The 26,573-nt window shown below is 40.4% G+C and overlaps 1 protein-coding gene across 1 annotated transcript; it reads left to right on the top strand.

Annotated features, from left to right (window-relative positions):
* Positions 1–1,419: 1,419 nt before the first annotated feature.
* scyl3 (SCY1-like, kinase-like 3) lies at positions 1,420–26,110 on the top strand. Its single transcript, XM_010904433.2, has 13 exons — positions 1,420–1,697; positions 2,508–2,725; positions 14,918–15,103; positions 15,423–15,536; positions 15,700–15,756; positions 15,870–15,972; positions 16,290–16,479; positions 16,624–16,763; positions 16,991–17,178; positions 23,892–24,063; positions 24,170–24,343; positions 24,427–25,166; positions 25,346–26,110. Exons 2-13 carry the CDS (start codon positions 2,561–2,563, stop codon positions 25,409–25,411), a joined length of 2,295 nt encoding a protein of 764 aa, XP_010902735.2. The 5' UTR covers positions 1,420–1,697; positions 2,508–2,560; the 3' UTR covers positions 25,412–26,110.
* The last annotated feature ends 463 nt before the right edge of the window (positions 26,111–26,573 follow it).

Below are 26,573 nucleotides of genomic sequence, written 5' to 3'. Positions count from 1 at the left end.
TATATTAACTGGTGATTAGCCTGCTTTACCACCTTTAGAGATGTACAGTAGATATAAAATGTCTACACAACCCTGTTAAAATGCCAGGTTCTTGTGATGTAAAAGAATGAGACAAAGATAAAGCATGTCAGAACTTTTTCCACCTTTAATGTGACCTATAACGTGAAGAATTCAATTGAAAAACAAACTGAAATCTTTGAGGAAAAAAAAGAAAATCACAATAACCTGGATGTATAAGTGTGCACAGCCTTAAACTAATACTTTGTTGAAGCACCTTTTGATTTTATTACAGCACTCAGTCTTTTTGGGTAGGAGTCTATTAACATGGCACATCTTGACGTGGCAATATTTGCCCACTCCTCTTTGCAAAAGCACTCCAAATCTGTCAGATTGCGAGAATATCTCCTGTGCACAGCCCTCTTCAGATCACCCCACAGATGTTCAATTGGATTCAGGTCTGGGCTCTGGCTGGGCCATTCCAAAACGTTAATCTTCTTCTGGTGAAGCCATGCTTTTATGGATTTGCATGTGTTCTTTGGGTTATTATCATGCTGAAAGGTGAAATTCCTCCAGTTCTCTGTTGCTGTAGGCTTCTTGGAAGCCTCCCTGACCAGTTTTCTTCTCATACATTTTTTGAGGGACATCCAGTTCTTGGTAATGTCTCTGTTGTGCCATATTTTCTCCACTTGATGATGACTGTCTACACTGTGTTCCATGGTATTTCTAATGCTTTGGAAATTATTTTGTACCCTTCTCCTGACTGATATCTTTCAACAATGAGATCCCTCTGCAGCATTGGAAGCTCTCTGCGGACCATGGCTTTTGCTCTGAGATGCAACTAAGAAAATGAGAGGAAAACAGCTGAACTTTATTTGTGATTAATGATGGCAGGTGTGTAATAATTTAAATGATGGCAGGTGTGTAATAACTTCTATTTAACATGAGTTTGAATGTGATTGGTTAATTCGGAACACAGCCACATCCCCAGTTATAAGTTGCACACTTATGCAACCAGGTTATTGTAAGGTTTTTATTTTTAATTTTTCCCTCTCAAAGATTTCAGTTTGTTATTTCATTAAATTGTTCACATTATAGGTCACGTTAAGAGTGGAAAAAGTTCTGACATGATTTATCTTGGTCTCATTCTTTTACATCACAAAAACTGGCATTTTAACAGGGGTGTGTAGACTTTATGAGGCACAATGTATTCCATATTGACTCATTGGCATTGTCTGAATTTTGCCCTTGGAACATGTTTTAATCCCCAATTTTTATTTTTATTACTCTTAAATATGATCAAATATGAATTGTTGTCAATTTTTTGATAGGTACATTTTCTTAAACAATAAACTCAATTTATGTCAGTTTTGAAGTAATACGTTGGTCTCTTTTATTTTGAAAACTTCCTAATTGTCGTGACCCGGAAGTGTTTCTTTAATGTTGCTCTCAAGACTCTGATGCTGATTATTTCATCCACGTTATTAATGTACTGCCAAGAATGCATTTTTAAATACGTGGAATAATATTTTTCTGCCATAAATATAATATATCAGTTGTGTGTCTATTGGCTTTGACAACAACTGTAATGCTTGACGAGCAAGTGACGACCAATGCGATGGCTACTTTTAGCAAGGCTAGCTGGCGAGCGTAGCCAGCTAGCCGGCCATACATACTAGTGGTGCCACTCAACAAAACAGGTACGCTAAACAAACTTCGATGTGACATTACACTACATAGTATTGGCACTGGCTACAATCGTGTTTTTCTGGATTGCCTTTTATTAATCATAGTCACAATATTAATATGTCTAGGTAACAGCTACGATTGTACTGTAATTATAATTAGCAGCTGCAGCTAACAACATTAATGTTGTTTTTAGCGAGACAGATGCAAACATCTTTCACTTTATGAGTGACATTTTGCCCCTGTATTTTTGCTAAATCACTTTGTATCACACTCAGTACAGTAGTGCGGTTACTGTATAGTTGTCAAACAGTTTTAGTACTAGCTAGATAGCTAACGAGTTAGATCAACGTTTAATCAGTCAACCATGTCAGCTACAGTGTAGTAGCAACTTGGTTTTAGTGGCTGACCCTGGTTAAAACTGTCCTCGGAAATGTTATCTGATATAACCTCTCAAACATAAGTAGCTGGTTAGCTAGCTTACTGACATTAAATCAAAGCTGACATTTCATCATTAAACGCTTTAGACTGACTATTTAGAATTTCCCTTAAACGTTGTTGATTTCGAAGTACTACAGTATATCATCTATTACAAAGTTACAAAAGCTGCCTTTTCAAGGGTGTGTAGACTTTTAATGTGCAGTGTATGTAATATATTTATTTTAACACCATTTTATTAGGAAATCGCTAATGTTGAGGTTAAATTTGCTTTTCACAAATGTTCAATGTTCAGTTATCCTCTAGCTACACAGCTTCCCAAAATGAACAACGTAGTTACCGGGGAGACACACACATAACATATTTATTTATGAATCCATGTTCAGTGTGATCATCAAGCCCCTGGTCCCGGACAATCGCATCCAGGGGGTAAGAGACCATGGGCACGGAGAGCAGCGCAATGCGGAGCATCATCTTGGAAGAACCGCTCCTGACCCTGCCCTCAGGGCTCACCATGTACTCTGCAGTGCTCCAGGATGGCAAGCCGGCTTCAGTGTTTGTTCACAAGCAGGGCAACGAAGACAAAGTAAACAAAGCTGCAAAGGTAAATACTTCGGCTGTTATCTGAACTGAACCAATCAAATGTCCAATGTCATCCTGCATGTTTTATTGCCGGACCGCGTAGGCGGAACTGGCCTAGAAGAGCGAATGTTTCACTTGACGAAAAAGTAAGTTATCATCACCTAGCAGCAGGATATTGTGCTGGCCGCACTCACATTTTCTTTATTACAATAAAAGCCATCATTGAAGTCCGTAAGTCAATATAGTTAACAATCTAGTCTTTGAAAAAGAACAGACAAGAATAACATTGGAACGGACATTAAACATAACACGTACAGACTATTTATTAACTATATTACCTTCTATATTTTAATGAATGCTTTTATTTTGAAAAGAAAATCGGAGTTGGCACTGCTAGCATAATATCCTGTAGCTAGAAAAACGATAATGAAGCCTCGAATGGTCATCACTATTGTCACCTGTATTGATATTATTGATATTACAGGGCTGCACAATGTCCTGGAGGGGCGAAACATTTCTGTTTTTGTTTCTTAGACGAAGTTAGCACTCAACTGCACTCAGATGGTATCCCCGGTCAGAATAAGTCAGTAATGTGAGAATGAAGACCTGGGTTTTGGCCCTACGGGATCAACATACAGGGCAGCCATATGCTATACATTTGGTAACCTAGAGGTGTCCATGGTGCTTTAAAGAGTCTTAGCCATTTAGCCCTAGGCTAACTGTTTTATTAAACCTCTCTGGGAATGTTGCTATGAATACTTTTTAAGAGTTTTATTATAAATAAATAATCTAAATAAGCCAATAAGTAGAAGCTGTGCATGTTGATTTTCAGCCTCTACATTTTGGCAATACAAATCATTCAATCAATCAATCAGAATTTTGCTCCGGCAAATGAAATTAACAACATATGCATACCAACATGAATCAAACAGCAAAACCAACATATTGAGAAGAAATTGCCAACCTGATAAAGAAACAAAGCCTCTTAAAAAGTCATTGAGGGAGTCCGAACAAGGATTATCTGCAAATGTGGTTGGTCCTACTAACCTGGTTGATGGGACAAACCCTCCTATTTTACAGGCCTATGAAATGAGAGAATTGTGAACAAGATGCTACCTGGCAATTGAAAGGACAATTGGGATGACTATAGCACAAGTTCATTTTATAGTGAAGTAAAGTATAAAACTGATAAAAAGTACGAAAGTAATCCGAATGTTTTGTATGCATAGAACTGCAAACAGTTCTATAAATGATCAAAGAAACCCAGTCATGAAGCTGAAGTAATAACATTTTAAATGTTCTAAGTAATTACAATTTGGACAAATGCTGAGCAGTGAGCTAGATTTTGCATAATTTAGTTCACCTGGTAATTACACTACATTTTGCAGAATAGCTTGGTACTTTGGTAGTTGGAATATAATTACATATTAGTGTTTTCAGTAGTTAAGTAATTTGATACTGTTCTGAACTGAAACAACAACAACATTTCTTATAATGCAACATTTCTAAGTATGCAAACATTCCCCTTTATTTTTAGTATCACATTCACATATTAAACATTAATTGTATATTTTTACAGATTAATTAACCTATATCTCTAAAGGTGTTACAGCAGGCTAATGACCACTTTGTTAAACAATATGGTTAATGGTGTTTAACGAAATATTCAAACTTATTGTGATGTTAATGTGTGTGTACCTGTGTACCTTGGTGGTGAAGTGGTTAGGAAACAATTATAATAAAAATACTTAATTTAATAACATGTAAATCTCTAAATGTATATGGTTGCCAGCTTCATTGACAATACATTGCAGAGGATGTTTAGTGGCATTTAGAATTGCCATTTATACTTCATTTGCCTTCATTGCACATCTATAAATGTATCTGTATTATACTTATTATTATTATTATTATTATTATTAAGTTGAATCTAAAAAAGATTTATTGATATATGTAGTCTGGAACACTTCAGTGACTGGCAAGAGATTTTTCAAGTCACTTGTCTGAGGATTTCTTACCGGTACTGACTTGTGGGTGTATGCACGATAACTTTATAATTCATTATAAAAGCTCCCCATTATGTTGTGCACATCATGTATTGTGCAGATTATTTTGGCTTGTGAAAATATTATATTTGTCATTATCATGTGCCTACATTATAAACAAAATTATAATTAGAAAGAGATATGCAGAGTTGGGGATGTAACGGATAAAAAAAAAAACAGTAACTGTAATCGATAATTTTTTTAATTACTTTTGGATTACTTCAATTGAAAAATAATAGGTGCACTAAATAATTATGACACGTTGTATGTTTGAGTTTATTATCTAATGTTATAAAAACATAATTTGAACCAAAATATGAATTGCGGGCCTTAGTTGTGTGAGTGATCATTATGCGCCCAAAGGTGGACGCGCATAACCAGTTTAGTGACAGAGGAAGCGCTAGTTTAAATTTCTCCGGTTTTGGTTGGTTGGATGGATGGTAAAAACAGAGTATATCTTCAATAATATTAGCCGAGTTATATAAAATGTTATTTAGTTATCTACTCGACGCATAATTCTCAGAGCAATGATAGGCAATAGGCCTACCTGGTGTTATATCTTTTTCAAGTTTCAAGGTTTATTTGTCAAATGCACCGAACAACACAGCCAGGACGAGTTGCATCGAAGAAATTAGAGGAATAGTTTAATAGATTAGGCATCTATTTGTTAGATAGGTGTAACATGGTGCTGCCTTCAAGATAAAACATTATATGGAATTTACCACAACATTTGAGGAGAAAAGTTGTGTTGAGAAGTTCTCTGCCAAAGGATGATTATTTGCATTTGACGCGCCACATCAAATCAAATGTGATTCTGCTTGCTTTGCATCTCTGAAAATTGTGTTCATTGGTTCTGATGTCATGTGACATCATTTCTTTCATTTGCGTTTTGAAAATCCATCACTGGTGGCCATAATAATCGCAGGTTACGTTTGCACGGGTAAATCTTATTTCTTTGCGGGTGTTCACGATTGCAAACGTGCATTCACGTGCCTGGGGTTTCTGCAACATTTTGACAATGTTGATTGTTGAGCAAATCATCAGACTACTGCAGATTTAGTTTATGCGTGAAAAGCTATGGATATCCAAATTTTTATATACAACAATGTCAATACCCTTTTCGAGTAATTGCCATGAAGCAATTAAAAACATGAATAAACCACAAAAAACAGAACAGGCTTAAGCATCATTATATTTTGCGTTATGTTCAGATAAAAAGTAAGATTCTGGAAGATCAAGGTTTATTGGATTAATTGAAATGACTGAATATCTGACAGATCTATTTGTTTTCCAATGCCTCTTAAATTGAAAGTAATCAGATTAAGTTACTGAGTAATCCAAAAGTTACGTTACTGATTACAAATGTGGACAGGTAATTTGTAACTAAGGGATTACATCTAAAAAGTAACCTACCCAACCCTGGAGATATTTATAATAATGTATATCTTATTCATACTTTCTAGATTTTGCAGTTTGTTAACAGGACTTTTTCTGCATGCATCTCTCATAGCTGCATGTCTTCTAGGATAAATATCAATGGTTTGTTTGAGCTCAATATTGTTCCAACAGTTTATTTTCCGTGGTAATGGTATGGACGGGTATTTGCATATAGCAGCCGAAGCTTTTTTTTTGTAGACTGCTATGTGTAGTGGTTGGACTAGTCTACTCCAAAACTAGTTTATTCTTTATACCATTACAATACTATCCCAACATATAACAACATTTAAGTAAGCTTCATTGACTATACATTGCAGAGGATGTTCAGTGGCGTAATACAACTTGAGATGAGATGTGCGCTCCACTTATAAAGTAAAACAAGCAGTCAGGGAAACTTCAGCGACTGGCAGAACTTTTTCAAGTCACTCGTGAGGAGTATCCCGATTTACGATTATCCCTGTTATTGAATTTCTCCACGGTTTCATAATCGTATTTTCCATCGTGATTAGTTTTTAAATCGTCTATCGTCCTATACCTACCTGATAGTAATCTTAACAACTGTTAAAGACCCCATAGAATGGCACTCTTCCTTGATTTTATGAGACACGAGCCCTGGCACTCAGTGTGTTGGATAGATGAAAAAACTTTCAACGCATTATTCTGGTGGGCAAAACCGTGTGATCCCGGGGTAAACATTGGAACAGCTGATTGTACAGCAAGTAATTTTGGTTTTCAGTTTATTTCTCCCCACAAAAGTTCTCCTTCGAATATATAACTTAACACTATCAGCTTCTTGTTCACGATACAAGACAGACAGTGAGGAAAACAAACCATTCAAGTTTGACTTTACTTGCCAATGTGGCGTTCTATCTTCCAAATACTCCACCCATATAACTATCCATTAAGTTTGCAGATAGCGAAGGATTTGTTCTTTTTGAACAAATCTTTTTAGTGGCTCGTGCCTCACAAGTCCTTTTTTCTAGTGACTCATTTGTATCAATTGTATCGTTCATTCAACAGCTTGGCAGCGGATTTCTATAACATGATCATTACATTCCCAGCCCTCCGGCTCAGTTCTACGATCAACGTCTATGTACATTCGTAGAGAAAATAGATCAAGGCAGGAACAATATAGACATGTTTATAACTGATGAATGAATGCAGACTATAGGCCTATTAATTAATAGTTAGTTGATTACTGATGTCCTGATGAACAGATGAAAACTTCTGGCTCAGTAGCCTACTCTCCTTCTAACCACTGTTAGTTTTACGTTCGTAAAGATGGATCAAGCCGGCAGCCTTTAAAGACATTTGAAACTGATAATTGGATGCATGGTAAAATAATGAATGCATAGAAGTTTATTTTTATTGTGATGTTAACCACATCAAATACACAGAGCCGAGGGTCTGTGGGATTAATGACTCAAATGAACAAAAATGACTAGAAAGATACAAACTGTTTGCTGAAAAACTCAAAGATTTGAGTCAGTAAAAAGAGTCAAACTTCCCATCACTACTATCCATTTATTAAATTTAAGTTGCACAGTTTAAGATTCTCCTAACCCTGGGAATATGCGCGAACATTAATGGTTTGTAAGCTTGGCATTACAATGTAAGGGCACGTGCATCAGAAGTGATCCTTCCTGGCCAGTAATAAATCACACAACAGCATCGCCCATTGTAGAACATAATTCTTTCCAATGATGTAAACCACCAAATCACACTTCAGGATGTTCTGTTACCAACGTATACAAAAGGAGACGCTTTTCTGGAGAGAATGCAGACAAGCTGTTTCCTCCGTCATATCTGGCTTCTCAACTGGAATAACTGACTTTATGGGGGAAATAATTCAAACAATATATACATGCAACTCCAGCATACACGTTTAATATGCAATGGGACAACATATATTTATATCCATTTTAATGTGCATTATCTAATTAAGAAACATGGTTGAAAATGACAATTTGACTTACAATATTAGTAAAAATTTACACACGCGGCTTGAATGTGAATGTTATTTTTCTTTTGTTGATCAGAGTTGATCCGACAAATAAGTGACTGAAATTTCTATTAAATAATAATGTTGTGAAATTAGGCTACATTATGGTGCATAGAAAAACAATTCTAAACTAGGTTATACATATTGAAATTTAGAAGCAAATGAGTTTTCAGTTAATCCGTCTCTAACTTTACGCAGATCTGCCAAACGCTGTCCTGCACCCATGGCCTAGACATACTATGGAAACTGACATAATTTGCATGGTATTGGTTGAACATTGGCTTCAAAATTCCTTATTCAGATTGGAAATATGATCTTGTAATCAAAATATTGTGCAAAAAAATAGCTGTCTATAAAATAATTGTGGTCAGGCTCAAATTACTGCGATTAGGCAATTATGTAATAATTGCAACAGCCCTAGTTGGAGTCTATATGATCAGATCGCAAAGATTGTGAAGAGTTCATTCTCCTGACTTATTTAAATACAAACATACCATACCATACCATCTTCTTCCGCTTATCCGGGGCCGGGTCGCGGGGGCAGCAGTCTAAGCAGGGATGCCCAGACTTCCCTCTCCCCAGACACTTCCTCTAGCTCTTCCGGGGGGACACCGAGGCGTTCCCAGGCCAGCCGGGAGACATAGTCCCTCCAGCTTGTCCTAGGTCTTCCCCGGGGTCTCCTCCCGGTGGGACGGGACCGGAACACCTTCCCAGGAAGGCGTTCCGGAGGCATCCGAAAAAGATGCCCAACCCACCTCAGCTGACCCCTCTCGATGTGGAGGAGCAGCGGCTCTACTCTGAGCTCCTCCCGGGTGACCGAGCTTCTCACCCTATCTCTATGGGATCGCCCGGCCACCCTGCGGAGAAAGCTCATTTCGGCCGCCTGTATCCGGGATCTTGTCCTTTCGGTCATGACCCAAAGCTCATGACCATAGGTGAGAGTAGGAACGTAGATTGACTGGTAAATCGAGAGCTTCGCCTTGCGGCTCAGCTCTTTCTTCACCACGACAGACCGATACATCGACTGCATTACTGCAGAGGCTGCACCGATCCGTCTGTCAATCTCCCGTTCCATCCTTCCCTCACTCGTGAACAAGACCCCTAGATACTTAAACTCCTCCACTTGAGGCAAACATTTGTTGGATTATTGCTTTTGTTTTGATGCTGTTTAAATGTAGGCTATTATATGACTATTTAAAACATAGGTCTGGTAGCTGTTCTATATGTCCGGTGGCTGTCAATAAAAAGCGTCAACTCTGATATAGCTCCCACCCAGTTTTATTTTGCATAGAATCAGTCAATTAGATTTTCAGTTCCAGATTTATTTGTTTATTTAGGTACTTTGAATTAGATGTTCAGTTCAACAGCTATCCAAGATAGTTAACTTTTTTTCACAGAGGAGGGGTGGTATCGGCCAATTATTCGGCTACCTGCTTTTTCCTGACTCCACTAGACCTCTGAAGGTGTGCTGTGGTATCTGGCACCAAGCCGTTAGCAGCAGATCCTTTAAGTCCTGTAAGGTGTGAGGTGGGGCCTCCATGGATAGGACCTGTTTGTCCTGCACATCCCACAGATGCTTGTTTGGAATGAGATCTGGGGAATTTGGAGGCCAGGTCAACACCTTGAACTCGTTGTGTTCCTCAAACCATTCCTGAAGCATTTTTGTTTTGTGGCAGGGTGAATTATCATGCTGAAAGAGGCCAATGCCATCAGGGAATACCATTTCCATGAAAGGGTGCACATGGTCTGCAACAATGCTCAGTTACAGTTGTGCTGATAAGTTTGCATACCTTGGCAGAAATTGTGAAATGTTGGTGTTGATTTTGAAAATATGATTGATCATGAAAAAAAAACTATTTTTTTTAAGGATGGTGAAGCCATTTATTATCACAGTTTTTTGCTCCTTTTTAAATCATAATGGTAACAGAAATCACCCAAATTGCCCTGATCAAAAGTTTACATACCTTTGAATGTTTTCACACACAGGTGAAAATGGCAATTAAAGGTGAATTTCCCACACCTGTGGCTTTTTAAATTGCAATTAGTGACTGTGTATAAATAGTCAATGAGTTTGTTACCTCTCACCTGCATGCACTGAGCAGACTAGATACTGAGCCTTGGGGAGCAGAAAATAACTGTCAAAAGACCTGAGTAACGAGGTAATGGAACTTTTATAATGATGGAAAATGAAATAAAAAGATATCCAAAGCCTAGCAAATGCCAGTCAGTACTTTTCAAGCTGATGGTGTGGTTGTTTCAAGGAGCACAATACGTCAATACTTGAACAAAAATGAGCTGCATGATCGAGTTGCCAGAAAGTCCAGTTACAATATGCCCAACAACATCTTGGAGTGACAAGACCAAAATAGAGCTTTATGGTCATGTTGGATTCTGTCCATTTTTGATCCATGAACAAAATAAATGCAACCGGCAGTCACGGGAGAACCATCTTTATTCAGCATGAGTCCAAGTTGGAAGTTGATCTTCCATAGTTCTTACATGTTCTCCAATAATTACGAAGTTAACACAGTCTTTTATGCCAATACACATAGGAGGCGGTCAGTGGTCATATCCAACATTACACAGTTACACAGTATTATTAATATTACACAGTCCATTACCCTTCAATAAGAAAGGGTTAGTGTATGGTATGTTCCAACCTATGGTCCATGGGCCTATTCATAGAGCCTATGACAATCACATGGACAACTCTTATCAGGAGTTATGGACAGGATGTATGGATAGGATGTGTGGGGCCCATCAGAAAAGGGCAACATGTCCTATCTATTGTCCTTTGTCTAGAGTTAGTCAGCACTTATGTGTTTAGTTTCTCATGGCCATATCCTATCAGTCACAACCATAAGCGCTATGTTTGGAGAGGGGTCAACAAGGCCTATAGTGAACAGAATACCATTCCTGCTGTGAAGCACGGTGGTGGCTCACTGATGTTTTGGGGTGTGTGAGCTCTGTTGGCATGGGGAATCTTATGAAAATTGATGGCAAGATGAATGCAGCATGTTATCAGAAAATACTGGCAGACAATTTGCATTCTTCTGCACGAAAGCTGCGTATGGGACGCTCTTGGACTTTCCAGCATGACAATGACCCTAAGCACAAGACCAAGTTGACCCTCCAGTCATTACAGCAGAAAAAGGTGAAGGTTCTGGAATGGCCATCACAGTCTTCTGACCTTAAAATCATCGAGCCACTCTGGGGAGATCTCAAACGTGCGGTTCATGCAAGACGATCAAAGACTTTGCATGACCTGGAGGCATTTTGCCAAGACGAATGGACAGCTATACCACCTGCAAGAATTCGGGGCCTCATAGACAACTATTACAAAAGACTGCACGCTGTCATTGATGCTAAAGGGGGCAATACACAGTATTAAGAACTAAGGGTAAAAAGACTTTTGAACAGGGGTCAGTTCATTTTTTTTCTTTGTAGCCATGTTTTGTTTTATGATTGTGCCATTCTGTTATGATCTACAGTTGAATGTGAATCCCATAACAAATAAAACACGTTTTGCCTGCTCACTCATGTTTTCTTTAAAAATGGTACATATATTACCAATTCTCCAAGGGTATGCAAACATTTAAGCGTAACTGTAGGTGGTATGTGTCAAAGTAACATCCACATGAATGGCAGGACCCAAGGTTTCCCAGCAGAACATTGCCCAAAACATCACACTGCCTCCACCGGCTTGCCTTCTTCCCATAGTGCATCCTGGTGCCATGTGTTCTCCAGATAAGTGATGGACACGCACCCGGCCATCCATGTGATGTAAAAGAAAACGTGATTCATCAGACCAGGCCACTTAATTCGTTGCTCCGTGGTCCAGTTCTGATGCTCACGTGCCCATTGTAGGCACTTTCTGCAGTGGACAGGGGTCAGCATGGGCCCCCTGACAATTCTGCAGCTACGCAGCCCTTTACCCAACAAATTGTGATGCACTGTGGGTTCTGACAACTTTCTACCAGTACCATCATTAACTTTTTCAGCAATTTGAGCTACAGTAGCTCATCTGATGTATCGGAACACATGGGCCAACTTTCGCTCCCCACGTGCATCAATGAGCTCTGGCCTCCCATGACCCTGTCGCTGGTTCACTGCTTTTCCGTCCTTGGATCACTTTTGATAGGTACTGACCACTGCAGACCGGGAACACCCCACAAGGGCTGCAGTTTTGGATATGCTCTGACCCAGTTGTCTAGCCATCACAATTTGGCCCTTGTCAAAGTCACTCCAGATCCTTATCCTTGCCCATTTTTCCTGCTTCTAACACATCAACTTTGAGGACAGACTGTTCACTTGCTGCCTAATATATCCCACCCACTGAAAGGTGCCATGATAATGATTATCAGTGTTGTTCATTTCACCTGTCAGTGGTCATAATGTTGTATACATTTATATTTATAATTTGTTGTTTTGAAAGGCTCATTTGGATGAGACTTAGATCTCAATTGCCTCCCTGCCTAGTTGAAAAATAAAGGGACAATATGTAAACATTTTACTGTACTACTAGCGTAAACTAATGCAAAAATGTCCAGTTAATATAAAAAATTGAAATATTCCACATATAATCATTCTCACTGGTCCGTTCATCAGTTTTCATTCATTTTGGTATTCCAGTCTTGTTCGGTAACGGAAGACAAGTTTGTTTTTAGAAGCAGGATTCTACACTGTGCCCCTTTAAAATAATAATAATGAAAAAACATGTTTTTTTTACCAGTTTGTTTAGCGGTCACAAGTAGCCTGTACCAGTATTTTTAGCATTCACATGTAGCCTGTATCAGTGTGTTTAGTGGTCATACACTCACCTAAAGGATTATTAGGAACACCATACTAATACTGTGTTTGACCCCCTTTCGCCTTCAGAACTGCCTTAATTCTACGTGGCATTGATTCAACAAGGTGCTGAAAGCATTCTTTAGAAATATTGGCCCATATTGATAGGATAGCATCTTGCAGTTGATGGAGATTTGTGGGATGCACATCCATGGCACGAAGCTCCCGTTCCACCACATCCCAAATATGCTCATTTGGGTTGAGATCTGGTGACTGTGTGGGCCATTTCAGTACAGTGAACCCATTTTCATGTTCAAGAAACCAATTTGAAATGATTCGAGCTTTGTGACATGGTGCATTATCCTGCTGGAAGTAGCCATCAGAGGATGGGTACATGGTGGTCATAAAGGGATGGACATAGTCAGAAACAATGCTCAGGTAGGCTGTGGCATTTAAACAATCCCCAATTGGCACTAAGGGGCCTAAAGTGTGCCAAGAAAACATCCCCCACATCATTACACCACCACCCGCAGTCTGCACAGTGGGAACAAGGCATGAAGGATCCATGTTCTCATTCTGTTTACGCCAAATTCTGACTCTACCATCTGAATGTCTCAACAGAAATCGAGACTCATCAGACCAGGCAACATTCTTACAGTCTTCAACTGTCCAATTTTGGTGAGCTCGTGCAAATTGTAGCCTCTTTTTCCTATTTGTAGTGGAGATGAGTGGTACCCGGTGGGGTCTTTTGCTGTTGTAGCCCATCTGCCTCAAGGTTGTGCGTGTTGTGGCTTCACAAATGCTTTGCTGCATACCTCGGTTGTAACAAGTGGTTATTTCAGTCGAAGTTGCTCTTCTATCAGCTTGAATCAGTCGGCCCATTCTCCTCTGACCTCTAGCGTCAACAAGGCATTTTCGCCCACAGGACTGCTGCATACTGGATGTTTTTCCCTTTTCACACCATTCTTTGTAAACCCTAGAAATGGTTGTGCGTGAAAATCCCAGTAACTGAGCAGATTGTGAAATACTCAGACCGGCCCATCTGGCACCAACAACCATGCCACGCTCAAAATTGCTTAAATCACCTTTCTTTCCCATTCTGACATTCAGTTTGGAGTTCAGGAGATTGTCTTGACCAGGACCACACCCCTAAATGCATTGAAGCAACTGCCATGTGATTGGTTGATTAGATAATTGCATTAATGAGAAATTGAACAGGTGTTCCTAATAATCCTTTAGGTGAGTGTATATAGTCTGTTTAGCTTTCATCACCCTTATTTAGCATGATCATGCAATGTTAGCAAAGATAAATTGGATTTCTCAAATAGTCTCATGGAGGTGAGGCATTATTAGTGCCTCTATCTACCTTGTAATATGGGGCGTCAAACTCATTCCATTAATGGCTTAGTGCTTCGTTTCAGGTAAGACAGAGAGAAGCAGGCACGGGGAAGTCTCTAATGCTATTTTGTGACCTAAATTCATCGATCAAGTACGGTGTGAACCTGCAGAAACTCCGTTCTCAGTGGAATGGACAACATCTGAGCAGTAATATCTTTTCATCATGATGAATAGTCACTTTCGCTGAGCCTTGTGACATTATATTTTAGTCTTAGCAGTCTTTTGAACTACAGTGTGTGACCAACTCATGATAATGTGAGAATACTCAAGATAATTGTTGCTCCCATATGTGTCTGTCATTACCAGGGATATCATGAACACTCCATTGCTTGAATGTGGTCCTAAGTGTCCTAAGGAAGTACAGTAGTAGAATGGAAGGCTCCTTCAATTAGGTTATGCCCAAATCATCCCTGACCCTGTCTCGCCTGTCATTTATTATAGCACCTGAAGAAATAACAGTGGTGCCCTCAGCCCACTTGTTACCAGAGGGAGTTAGACAACAATAAATGGCACTAATTCCTTTCTACTGGCCCTCCCACTATAGCATCTAAAGACCCTGAGGCACCCGTGTCTCCTGCGTTTTCTGTCATGCTCCGTGCAGGATGGGGGCATCCACCTGGTGACGGAGCATGTGCAACCTCTGGAGCGGCTGCTGGACAGCCTGACTCCAGAGGAGGTTTGCGCAGGCATCTACGACCTGCTGCAGGCCCTGGTCTTCCTGCACGAGAGGGTAAGGGAAACGCACAAATATTCCAGACTTCTTTCAAGAATGTTTTTGCATGAGGGAAGAGGTGGTAAGTAAGGGAACGTTTAATCCACAGGGAATGTATTATATGTTGTTCTGCCATTCATCCGTTATACTAGTCAATACATTTGTGAAACAATCCCTTCTCTTAACTGAACGTAATTTTAGCTTCAGTTGTTCTTGTCTAAGTGTTTTGAATCTGTTATGTGTTCTTGTTTGTGGGGATGCCAGGAAGAGTAGATACTGCCTGTGCAAGAGCTACAGATGATCCTAATAACCTTCACTCTGTTATAAAACCCTTTAGGGAAAGTCCAGCCACAACAATGTGTGCATGTCGTCAGTGTTTGTCAGTGATGATGGCCATTGGAAGCTTGGGGGGATGGAGACGGTCTGCAAGTTCTCTGAGGCTACCCCAGAGGTGAATGAAAGTTTAGCTGGAAAGAACTCATCTGCACCGCACAAATTAAAACAGTTCCACTGTGATTTATTTTGTGCGATAACAGCATTTATTTTCCCATCACACTTTCATGGACTTTTGATTCTCAGAAGTGTCTGAAGTTTCATTCTTTTGTCTGCCTCAGTTTCTCCGTGGCATTCAAAATTTGCGGGAGACCAGAGCTATTCCCCCAGAGGAGCGGGTAAGGCTTACATTATTGGGCTCATTACTGTTCAGTGCTCTACCAGTTGTTGGTTGTTTCTTTGTTTATAATGTTTGCCTTCAATTTGTAATTGATATGGTCATTCTTTGCAGGTGGAAGGCTTTAAAATGCTGCCAGATAAGCATGCACATTCTCGAGACTGCTTCTCGTTTGGAATGATGGTAGAAACCCTCATTCCTCTCCTGAATGGTTATGGTAAGTTCAACAGCTTCTCAACCTGATTGGCTGGGGGTCATTCCATTCTTATCTTGAACAAAACAGCCTTTACTATCAGATGAAACGGCAGTCACTCTTTTTCTTTTTTCAGTGTGAAACTAAATGTTTTATGGTTCTATCTTTTACATTTTGATGCTTGCTGTCTCTTTTGTCTGGTATTGAGTCTTTATCTTTGTCCTCTGTGTCCTCTCTTCCAACCATACATTGCTCCCCTTCTATCCCTTCCTCTCCCTCCATTTTACTTTGTCTTACTCTCTCGTTCTTTCTCACTCTCTTGGTCCATCTTCTCCCTGTAGTCTCCAAGGAGTTATCAGACAGTCTGAAGAGAACTCTCCAAGCAGGACTGTTGACCTCCGATCCCTTGTCTCGGCCACCTCTCAGCTCTCTACTCACTCATGACTTCTTCAGAAATGACTTTCTGGAGGTTGTGAATTTTCTGAAGAGCCTGACCCTAAAAACAGAAGAAGAGAAGAATGAATTCTTTAAGTGAGTAACTTCATGGGCATGACTTTGTCCATGACAGCTCTGTCTTTGTCATCACAACAGATGTGGATTTCTCATACAAAATGTCTGCCAGTGAACTTATTACTGTTTGAGGCCAACAGGAAGTATCCTCTGTCTGTACTGTAGGTTTCTGTTGGACCGGGTGCAGAGTCTACCAGAGGATTTGCTAGCGACTCGTCTGGTCCCCAAACTCCTCAATGGGATGGTGTTTGCAGAGCCCACTGCTGTGAAGAGCTTTCTGCCTCACCTTTTAAAGCCGAAGAAGGGTTGGTTTTTGTTTTGATTCCCTGTCTGTACTTATTCAGTGTTGTTATTGTGGATAAATTGAGCTCAGTGCATTATTTATGGATGTGTCATAGCTGAATTTCTTAAAGTGATGTGTGATTGTCTTTGCAGAGTGGATCCCTCATCTCTCTTTCCTCAAGTAGTATAAAGTTTAATATCAAAGGGATCCCACCGAATGAATCAATTCAGTGTTGTTATGTGTTGACAGATTGTGGTGTAGCTGGTAGTGAGGAGTGCCTCCTGTCTCTGTCCCTCTACCGGAAACATGTAGTTCCACAACTGCTGAAGCTCTTCAAGGTCAACGAAGAACACGTCCGGGTGGTGCTTCTGGCACACATGCATGTCTATGCGGAGTGCTTCTCCTATGATGAGCTCAAGAACTACATCCTACCTCAGGTCCGACACACGCTCTAGCAACACATCCTCCCTCTGGACTGCTTGCATGAATGGCCATTGCTTTTTTTAAATAAATAATACTTATATTATTATTATAGTATATTTATCCCTTTCTACTAGCCAACACTAGGGATGTGCATTGGACATGATTTTAATATCCAAATAGTATGTGTTATTGTTTGAATAATATTCACCGAAATAAATGTTTTTATAAATTACCCATACCGAAGCGCCACTAAATAACGCTCAAAGGAGTGGGTGTTGTTCTCATCTAACGTCATCTCAATGGTTGTTCGAGTGAGACCATACAGTACATCAGACCGGCACATCCAGGATCTTTGGCTCACGACACGTTCCCGCCCCTTTTTGGGGGACAACAAACGACAATCGCCTTAGACATTCATGTAAAATACCAGTACAAAACAACACTAATAGAGAACCACCAGAATTAAATCAGTTTATTAATGAATTAAAAACGGCATAGAATGCACAAGATACATAGAAAATATTAATTTGGTCCATCTAAAATCATGTTCACTCAGTCTCCCAGCATTAAACTGGTGCAATAACCCCACTATGGCCAGAGGTGTCCTACCTGGACATACAGCTGTCCGGAAAGTTTTGAGTGAGGAACAGAAGTGTTCAATTTGCAGTGGTCTCTTAATTTTGACCCTTCTGTTCCTCACTCAAAACCTTCCTTTTCTACTCTTTAGTAATGAAAAAGTAATGAAAAAGGTGCAGTGATCTCTTATTTTTTTCTGGAGCTGTATATTCCTACCTTATTTAGTGTCCAGGTATGCAAATTACCAATGAAATTGTTTACTTTTCATTCCTGTTCTACAAATTGTATGCAAGCTAGCAAAAACAACGTGATCCGACAACTGACCTAGCTAGCTACGTGTGCCCGGCTGGTGTTTTACACCCGTCAGTCTGCTGCTAATATGTTGAGTAGGTGACACTGACAGCAGTACAGCATGACAACAAAAGTAATGGATGCAAAACGGAATGGCAAGAGGGAATCAACAATAACAACGCTGTAACATGCCTATGTGAAATTATTTGTGATTTCATAAGTGGTTGTCATTTTAATTATAATCATATAGGAATTTACACAACAAACATGATATATCAAAGTTGACTAAATCTAGCATTTTTAGTAACCTAAACACAGGGATTGGGCTTTTAGTAACCTTAACACAGGGATAGTATTTATAGATGGCTATCTGGCCATAGCGTATCATTGTTATTCAGACACAGCGTTACCTAAGTGAACTCTTAGCTGATACGAACATAAGTGTGTTCTTCCCTACGTATGGCTTGGACCCATAAAGTCCTTCTATCAGCATCTTTTTTAGGACATGGCAGGGGAACACATTTCTGATTAGGGTTTTTTGTTTTATTGTTGGTGCAATCAACTACACTCTTCGGCATAACAAGTTTATTAATTTAAGCCGGCCGGTTTGTCTTATTTATGCTGTTTTTATGCTAAGTCTGTTCCTCACTCAAAACTTTGCTTTTCAACTTTTTTGGAAAGGAAAGAAAAAGGTGCAGTGGTCTAAATGCATAAGATAGACTACGTGTGGACTAAGCCTAAGATAGCTAGCTGTATGCTTTTCTCACCGTTTTCTGTGCCCTCAACTGCCTTTAGGTTCCACTGCTTAACTTCACGTAGCGTTTTGTGGCCAAAGTGTTTTTGCGGGTAACATTAATTCTGTGAAAATATCACAGAAATTGGTTAACTTTCATCCACTTGCTTACAGTAGGCTATGCGATATACAGTTGTACTCAAAAGTTTGCATATCCTTGAAGAATTGGTAATATATAGCTCTGGAAAAAATTAAGAGCAAAATGATCAGTTTCTCTGGTTTTGCTATTCATTGGCATGTGTTGGAGTAAAATGAACATTTTTGTTTCATTCTATAAACTACTGACAACATTACACCCAAATTCCAAATAAAAATATTGTCATTTAGAGTATTAATTTGTAGAAAACAACAGCTGGTCAAAATAACAAAAAAAAAAAAAGAGATCAATATTTGGTGGAATAACCCAGATTTTTAATCACAGCTTTCATGCATCTTGGCATGCTCTCCACCAGTCTGTCACATTGCTGATGGGTGACTTTATGCCACTACTGGCACAAAAATTCAAGTAGCTCAGCTTTCTTTGATGGCTTGTGACCATCCATCCTCCTCTTGATGAAATTCCAGGGGTTTTCAATGGGGTTCAATTTGTAAAGAAAACATGAGTGAGCAGGCAAAGCACATTTCTTTTAGTTCTTATAGGATTCATATTCAATTGTAGGTCATAACAGAACGGCGCAATCATAAAACAAAACATGGCTACTAAGAAAAAAAATGTACTGACCCCTGTTGAAAAGTCTGCATACCTTTAGTTCTTAATACTGTGTATTGCCCCCTTTAGCATCAATGACAGCGTGCAGTCTTTTGTAATAGTTGTCTATGAGGCCCCAAATTCTTGCAGGTGGCATCGCTGCCCATTCGTCATGGCAAAATGCCTCCAGGTCATGCAGTCTTTGGTCGTCTTGCATGAACCGCACGTTTGAGATCTCCCCAGAGTGGCTCGATGATATTAAGGTCAGGAGACTAGGATGGCCACTCCAGAACCTTCATCTTTTTCTGCTGTAACCACTGGAGGGTCAACTTGGCCTTGTGTTTAAGGTAATTGTCGTGCTGGAAAGTCCAAGTAGGTCCAATATTCCACTTTCGCGCAGAAGAATGCAAATTGTCTGCCAGTATTTTCTGATAACATGGTGCATTTATCTTGCCATCAGTTTTCACAAGATTCCCCGTGCCTTTAAAGCTCACACACACACCCAAAACCTCAGTGAGCTGCCACTGTGCTTCACAGTGGGGATTAAATTATTTTCGCTATAGGCTTTGTTGACCCCTCCAAATATAGTGCTTATGGTTGTGAACATAAAGCTCTATTTTGGTCTTGTCACTCCAAATTCCATTGTGCCAGAAGCTGTGATGTGTGTCAAGATGTTGTCTGGCATATTGTAACCGGGCTTTTTTGTGTCATTGGCGCAGTAAAGGCGTTTTTCTGGGAACTCTACCATGCAACTAATTTTTGTTCAAGTATCGTCGTATTGTGCTCCTTGAAACAACCACACCGTCTTTTTCCAGAGTAGCCTGTATTTCTCCTGAGGTTACCAGTGGGTTTTTCTTTGAATCCCAAACAATGTTTCTGGCTGTTTTGGCTGAAATCTTTCTTGGTCTACTTGACCTTGGCTTGATACCAAATTTTCCACTTCTTAATAAGTGATTGAACAGTACTGACTGGCATTGGGAAGGCTTTTGATATATTTTTTTAAATATTATTTTCCATTCTTTTCCACTACCTTCTGGCACATGTTTTGACAGTTCGTTTCTGCTCCCCATGGCTCAGTATCTAGCCTTCTCAGTACATCCACTGAGAGCTGACAAACTCTTTGACTATTTATGAACAGACAATAATTGCAATAAAAAAAATCCACAGGTGTGAGAAATTGACCTTTAGTTGTCATTTTGACCTGTGTGTGTCACCTTGTGTAAGCCAAACATTCAAGGTTATGTAAACTTTTGATCAGGGCCATTTGGGTGATTTCTGTTATCATTATAATTTAAAAAGGAGCCAAACAACTATCTGATAATAAATGGCTTCATATGATCACTATCCTTAAATAAAAGAATAATGATTTATTTTATGATCAGTCATATTTTCAAAATCAATGCCAATATTTCACAATTTCAGCCAGGGTATGCAAACTTATGAGCATATATTGCGTCATTCTGACTGGGTGGGTCACCGCTTTGATTGACGAACATAGACAACAAACATGTTAAGGAGCGTGTGTCATAAAAGCTTAGAAGCGTTGCATTGTTTTTTAGATGTCATGGTATATCATATATAAAAATAATTTTAATAGTAGTGAGAGAAATCATTTTCTGGTTGATTTATTTAAACCAAATGATACATAAATGAACACACGCCGGTACTCAAATACTAGCTTAATTTATTCGAATATAAGACTTAAAAATGCTCATCCCTACCAAACACAGTGAATTCTTTACTTTCACATAACGTTACATCACAACAAATGTGTAAAGTAAATTAACCAAATTGAAATTAAAGGATTTTGGTCTGTTCTATAGTTACTGAAATAAATCAAAATGATATTTGGGAGTTAATGTTAGGGAAGATCACAGTCACTGAGTGTATGAACGAAGATATGCATTCTTTTTAATTGGTTTTATTTTGCCACAGTCCCTGTTAACATGTCCTTTAAAGATTGTCTTAGATGGGAAACAGAATACATGTACAGTGGGGAGAACACGTATTTGCAGTTTTTCCCACTTACAAAGCATGTAGAAGTCTGTAATTTTTATCATAGGTACTCTTCAACTGCGAGTGACTGAATAAAAAAAAAATCCAGAAAATCACATTGTATGATTTTTAAATAATTAATTTGCATAAGTATTCGATAAATCAGAAAAGCAGAACTTAATAATTGGTACACAAACCTTTGTTTGCAATTACAGAGATCATACGTTTCCTGTAGTTCTTGACCAGGTTTGCACACACTGCAGCAGGGATTTTGGCCCACTCCTCCAAACAGACCTTCTCCAGATCCTTCCGGTTTCGGGGCTGTCGCTGGGCAATACGGACTTTCAGCTCCCTCCAAAGATTTTCTATTGGGTTCAGGTCTGGAGACTGGCTAGGCCACTCCAGGACCTTGAGATGCTTCTTACGGAGCCACTCCTTAGTTGCCCTGGCTGTGTGTTGTCATTGTCATGCTAGAAGACCCAGCCACGACCCATCTTCAATGCTCTTACTGAGGGAAGGAGATTGTTGGCCACGATCTCGCGATACCTGGCCCCATCCATCCTCCCCTCAATACGGTGCAGTCGTCCCCATCCATCCATCATCTTCCGCTTATCCGGGGCTGGGTCACGGGGGCAGCAGTCTAAGCAGGGATGCCCAGACTTCCCTCTCCCCAGACACTTCCTCTAGCTCTTCCGGGGGGACACCGAGGCGTTCCCAGGCCAGCCGGGAGACATAGTCCCTCCAGCGTGTCCTGGGTCTTCCCCGGGGTCTTCCCAGGAAGGCGTTCCGGAGGCATCCGAAACAGATGCCCAAGCCACCTCAGCTGACCCCTCTCGATGTGGAGGAGCAGCGGCTCTACTCTGAGCTCCTCCCGGGTGACCGAGCTTCTCACCCTATCTCTAAGGGATCGCCCGGCCACCCTGCGGAGAAAGCTCATTTCGGCCGCCTGTATCCGGGATCTTGTCCTTTTGGTCATGACCCAAAGCTCATGACCATAGGTGAGAGTAGGAACGTAGATTGACTGGTAAATCGAGAGCTTCGCCTTGCGGCTCAGCTCTTTCTTCACCACGACAGACCGATACGTTGACCGCATTACTGCAGAAGCTGCACTGATCCGTCTGTCAATCTCCCGTTCCATCCTTCCCTCACTCGTGAACAAGACCCCTAGATACTTAAACTCCTCCACTTGAGGCAGGCACTCTCCACCAACCTAAAGTGGGCAAGCCACCCTTTTCCGACTGAGGACCATGGCCTCGGATTTTGAGGTACTGATTTTCATCCCCACCGCTTCACACTCGGCTGCAAACCGTCCCAGTGCATGCTGAAGGTCCTGGTTAGAAGGGGCCAACACGACAACATCATCTGCAAAGAGCAAGCCCAAGCAGTCGTCCCCTTTGCTGAAAAGCATCCCCAAAGAATGATGTTTCCACCTCCATGCTTCACGGTTGGGATGGTGTTCTTGGGGTTGTACTCATCCTTCTTCTTCCTCCAAACACGGCGAGTGGAGTTTAGACCAAAAAGCTCTATTTTTATCACATCAGACCACATGACCTTCTCCCATTACTCCTATGGGTCATCCAGATAGTCATTGGCAAACTTCAGATGGGCCTGGACATGTGCTGGCCTGAGCAGGGGCACCTTGCGTGCGCTGCAGGATTTTAATCCATGATCCATGAATTCTTACTGGTTGGTAGGTGATCAAATACTTATGTCATGCAATAAAATGCTAATTAATTATTTAAAAATCAATGTGATTTTCTAGATTCCGTCTCTCACAGTAGAAGAGTACTAAAAATTACAGACCTCTACATGCTTTGTAAGTAGGGAATCCTGCAAAATCGGCAGTGTATCAAATACTTGTTCTCCCCACTGTATATGTTCCTGTAATGCATACCTTTAATTTAAGGGGTGATAATAGCTGTTAGCTCAAACTGTTTAAAAGCTAGAGCCAAATTTGTAGGAGTGAAATAAATAGCTGTTAAATTCAGGACATTGCTGTGGTAATCCACATGTTCTATGAATGAAGTATCAGTAGTCAGAAACTTTTTCATGGACCCCAGGCCCTGTGGAAGTAAAACAGTCAAATATCATCAGTGCCTTAAACTGTTTTGTCTTTGAGAGAAAAAATAGATCATCATTTTTTCTGAGCAATGCTATGGAAGGTTTATTTTTTAGCATGCAACATTACTCATTACCTGTTTTTTTTTTTTTAATATAATACATGTTTTTGCTCATGTTCATCAAGGGTTTCAATACTTTTGACTCTTTATGTGCAAAAAATCGTTAGCCCACTGAGCTCAACTTAGGTATTGCAACTCTCATAGAAGTCTTGAGTTATGTTTTGTAAGGTTTTGAAAGTTAAATTTCCCTCCCTCACACTGCAGGTTTTGCTTGGAATGAGAGACACAAACGATTCTCTGGTTGCTATGACACTGCAAAGCCTGGCTGTGCTTGTGCCATTGCTAGGCGCACAGGTGGTGGTGGGAGGAGAGAGGACAAAGGTTTTCAAACGCACCAGGCCCAACTTCACCAAATCTACAGAGGTTACCCCAGAAAGTAAGAAACACAGAAAAATAAGTTATCTTTTTGATCTCATAACTGTGGTGCTAGTCAAAGTTCCCTACAAAAACAAGTAATTATTTGCCTTCTCTTCTCCCTTTAGCCTCTCCTGTTCACATAGTAGGAGAGTCCCATCCTCATATGGCCCAGCCATCTAAAGTCCAGAATCTTTTCCCCAAACCAGTAGCTGTGGCTGGAAGACTGGTTCTGGGAAATATAGACTGCCTCCAGGGAGACAGTGAGTCCCTGAAGATATTCCCCCCGCCACCCAAATCAGGTAAGGAAGCAACACTGGGAACTCCAATGCTATTCATGTTTAATGGTTGAAGCTGATACTAAGTCATTTGCTCCTTATCCCAGTGATCAGTAGAGACATGTCTCTACCCTTGAATGGCTTCAGCAAAAATAAAGAGGAAGAATCTTTCTACAGTCCAGAACAGGCAGTGGACCAGGGTCAGGCTGAGGACTGGCCGGACTGGAGTGACCCAGAAGAGGGGGAGAAAGAGCAGCCAGTCCAAATCCATATCCAGGCCTCTGCTAAAGCATCAGATTCAACCACTAGGCGGGATGAAGAGGAACCATGGGATGACTTTGAGGACACGGAGCCCAGGTCAGACATCTCTCCTACCGTCTTGACCTGTCCACCCAGAGGGAGTACCACTGCAACATTACCCCCAATAGCCGAGCCCCTGAGAGGGGGGTCTAAGCCCCTGAAACTGAGCCAAACCCTCAAGGTTGCCCCAGAGAGGAAGACTGCTGCTGACTTATGGGACGTTGGATGGGATCAGGAAGAAGAGGAGAAACCAAACATGTCCAAGCCCAAGTTGCATACTAAAGCACAAAAGGAAGGCAGCAGACAGGTTCTGGGTGAGGAGTTTGCCATCAAGGTAAAGAAGAAGCCGGAGAGCAACCCTGAATTGGACTTCTTTGCAGACATGGAGCCAGACATTAAACTGTCATCTGCTGCGGCCCTGATGCTGCCTGTGGACATTGGTGATAATGATACTGGGCTGTGTGTAGATGCATCGACAAAACAATCATATCCCTCTATCGACACAGTAGTACTCACAGCCAAGTTTGCAGCTGCTGACCAGGCAGAGGTGAGTTGATGTGAAAGTTATAACAAGTTTTGGAGGATAAGGTTGCAGGCTTTGTACAGGCCACAGTATGCATAAGTACCACCACCGTTATTATACGCATGGTCCTATAAAGGAAATATACTAACAATTGTTTCTGCATCACAAGTGGTCATTTAATTAATTTGTGTATTCCTTGACAGACAGAAGCAGAAGGCTGGGGCGAAGATGGTGACCTGAACTGGGGAGAGGATGAAAATGCCTGGTGATGAACTTAGCCATGATGTAGAGAGTACACATTGCTGGAGCATTTGCAAGGATGCATCTCTTGACAAGATACCATTATCTCAAAAAGCCAGAGAACTGGAACACCAGCTCCATACACCAAGTTGTCATTCTTGACTGTCAAGTTATATCACTAATGAAAGTGTGACAATGAAGAATCTGTTTTATAGTTCAGAGTTTTCCGGTGTTTAATAAGATTTTCCTCTACTGAAGGAACTATATCTATGGAACTTTACTTTTGTATTAGAATGATGTAAGGGGGTCTTTCTCTTTTACTTGGTGACTTACCAGCTAGGCTGGGATGACAGAGCTTGAGTCCATAGTTTGTTGCCAAATCTCATAGGAAGCCTAAAGTAGTGGACTGTGATCAGGATCAGAAAACTTTTCATTATCAGGTTTTTGTTGTGCCATACATGTTATGTCTGGCAGTTTAATTTGGGTGGCCTCTGAAAGGGCACTGTAGGGTAGTCTTGTGCTTTTCCCTTGCTTCCTTTACTACAATGTATCTTTAAGAGGTAGGGAAGAACAGGAACCTGAGGTAGACATTCATCACATGAAACCCCTGGTGCAGTGGGAAAAGTGTGGTTTTGGGTGGTAAATGGGACTTTGAATGAATGTGAATGAGGTTGATGTAATTTATTTGTATCTTTATGGTTGCTGTGGGAATAAAAGGTTTTATGGTATTTGTCTGACATGGTTTTCACATTTCCAACAATCTGCTCATTGAGAAATCAGACAAGCAGGCCTGGTGAAATACATCAGAAGCTTTGAGAAAAATCCACCTTTTATTTTAACAACTCTTGAAAACCCCATGAGAAAAAATTCCCAGCTCAATATTTTGGCCCAAAGTAAATGTTAAAGGCCTAGATATGAACTTTCCATACCATTGCTAATGCTGTTGCTTGTGAATCTGAATCTTGACTTAGTCACATGATTGTGATAGAAGTCAAAAGTAGCTTTAAATTGCAGCAAAATAGAAGCTCAAATGAGCTTGCACATGCACCAGCAGATGGCAACCATTGACCATTCTATCATAGACAGTGAAACTTTTCAGACTTGGAAATCCCAGATCTAGTGTGTTAGAAAATTGTTAAAGTTTAGACACTAATGCAGTCTGTCTCCACTTTAACTGACATTTGTGTCCAG

This window comes from Esox lucius, chromosome 8, assembly GCF_011004845.1.
Source record: "Esox lucius isolate fEsoLuc1 chromosome 8, fEsoLuc1.pri, whole genome shotgun sequence".
In the NCBI taxonomy this organism is placed as follows: domain Eukaryota; kingdom Metazoa; phylum Chordata; class Actinopteri; order Esociformes; family Esocidae; genus Esox; species Esox lucius.
Note: the sequence above shows the minus strand (reverse complement) of the source record. Positions and strands in the feature narration are given on the sequence as shown.

Bases quoted from the DNA above. Each gene is read 5' to 3' on its own strand.
- scyl3 (XM_010904433.2), top strand. From the start codon at position 2,561: ATGGGCACGGAGAGCAGCGCAATGCGGAGCATCATCTTGGAAGAACCG. The intron at 15,537-15,699 runs GTGAATGAAAGT...TGTCTGCCTCAG, and splicing joins TCTCTGAGGCTACCCCAGAG to TTTCTCCGTGGCATTCAAAA. The intron at 25,167-25,345 runs GTGAGTTGATGT...ATTCCTTGACAG, and splicing joins CAGCTGCTGACCAGGCAGAG to ACAGAAGCAGAAGGCTGGGG.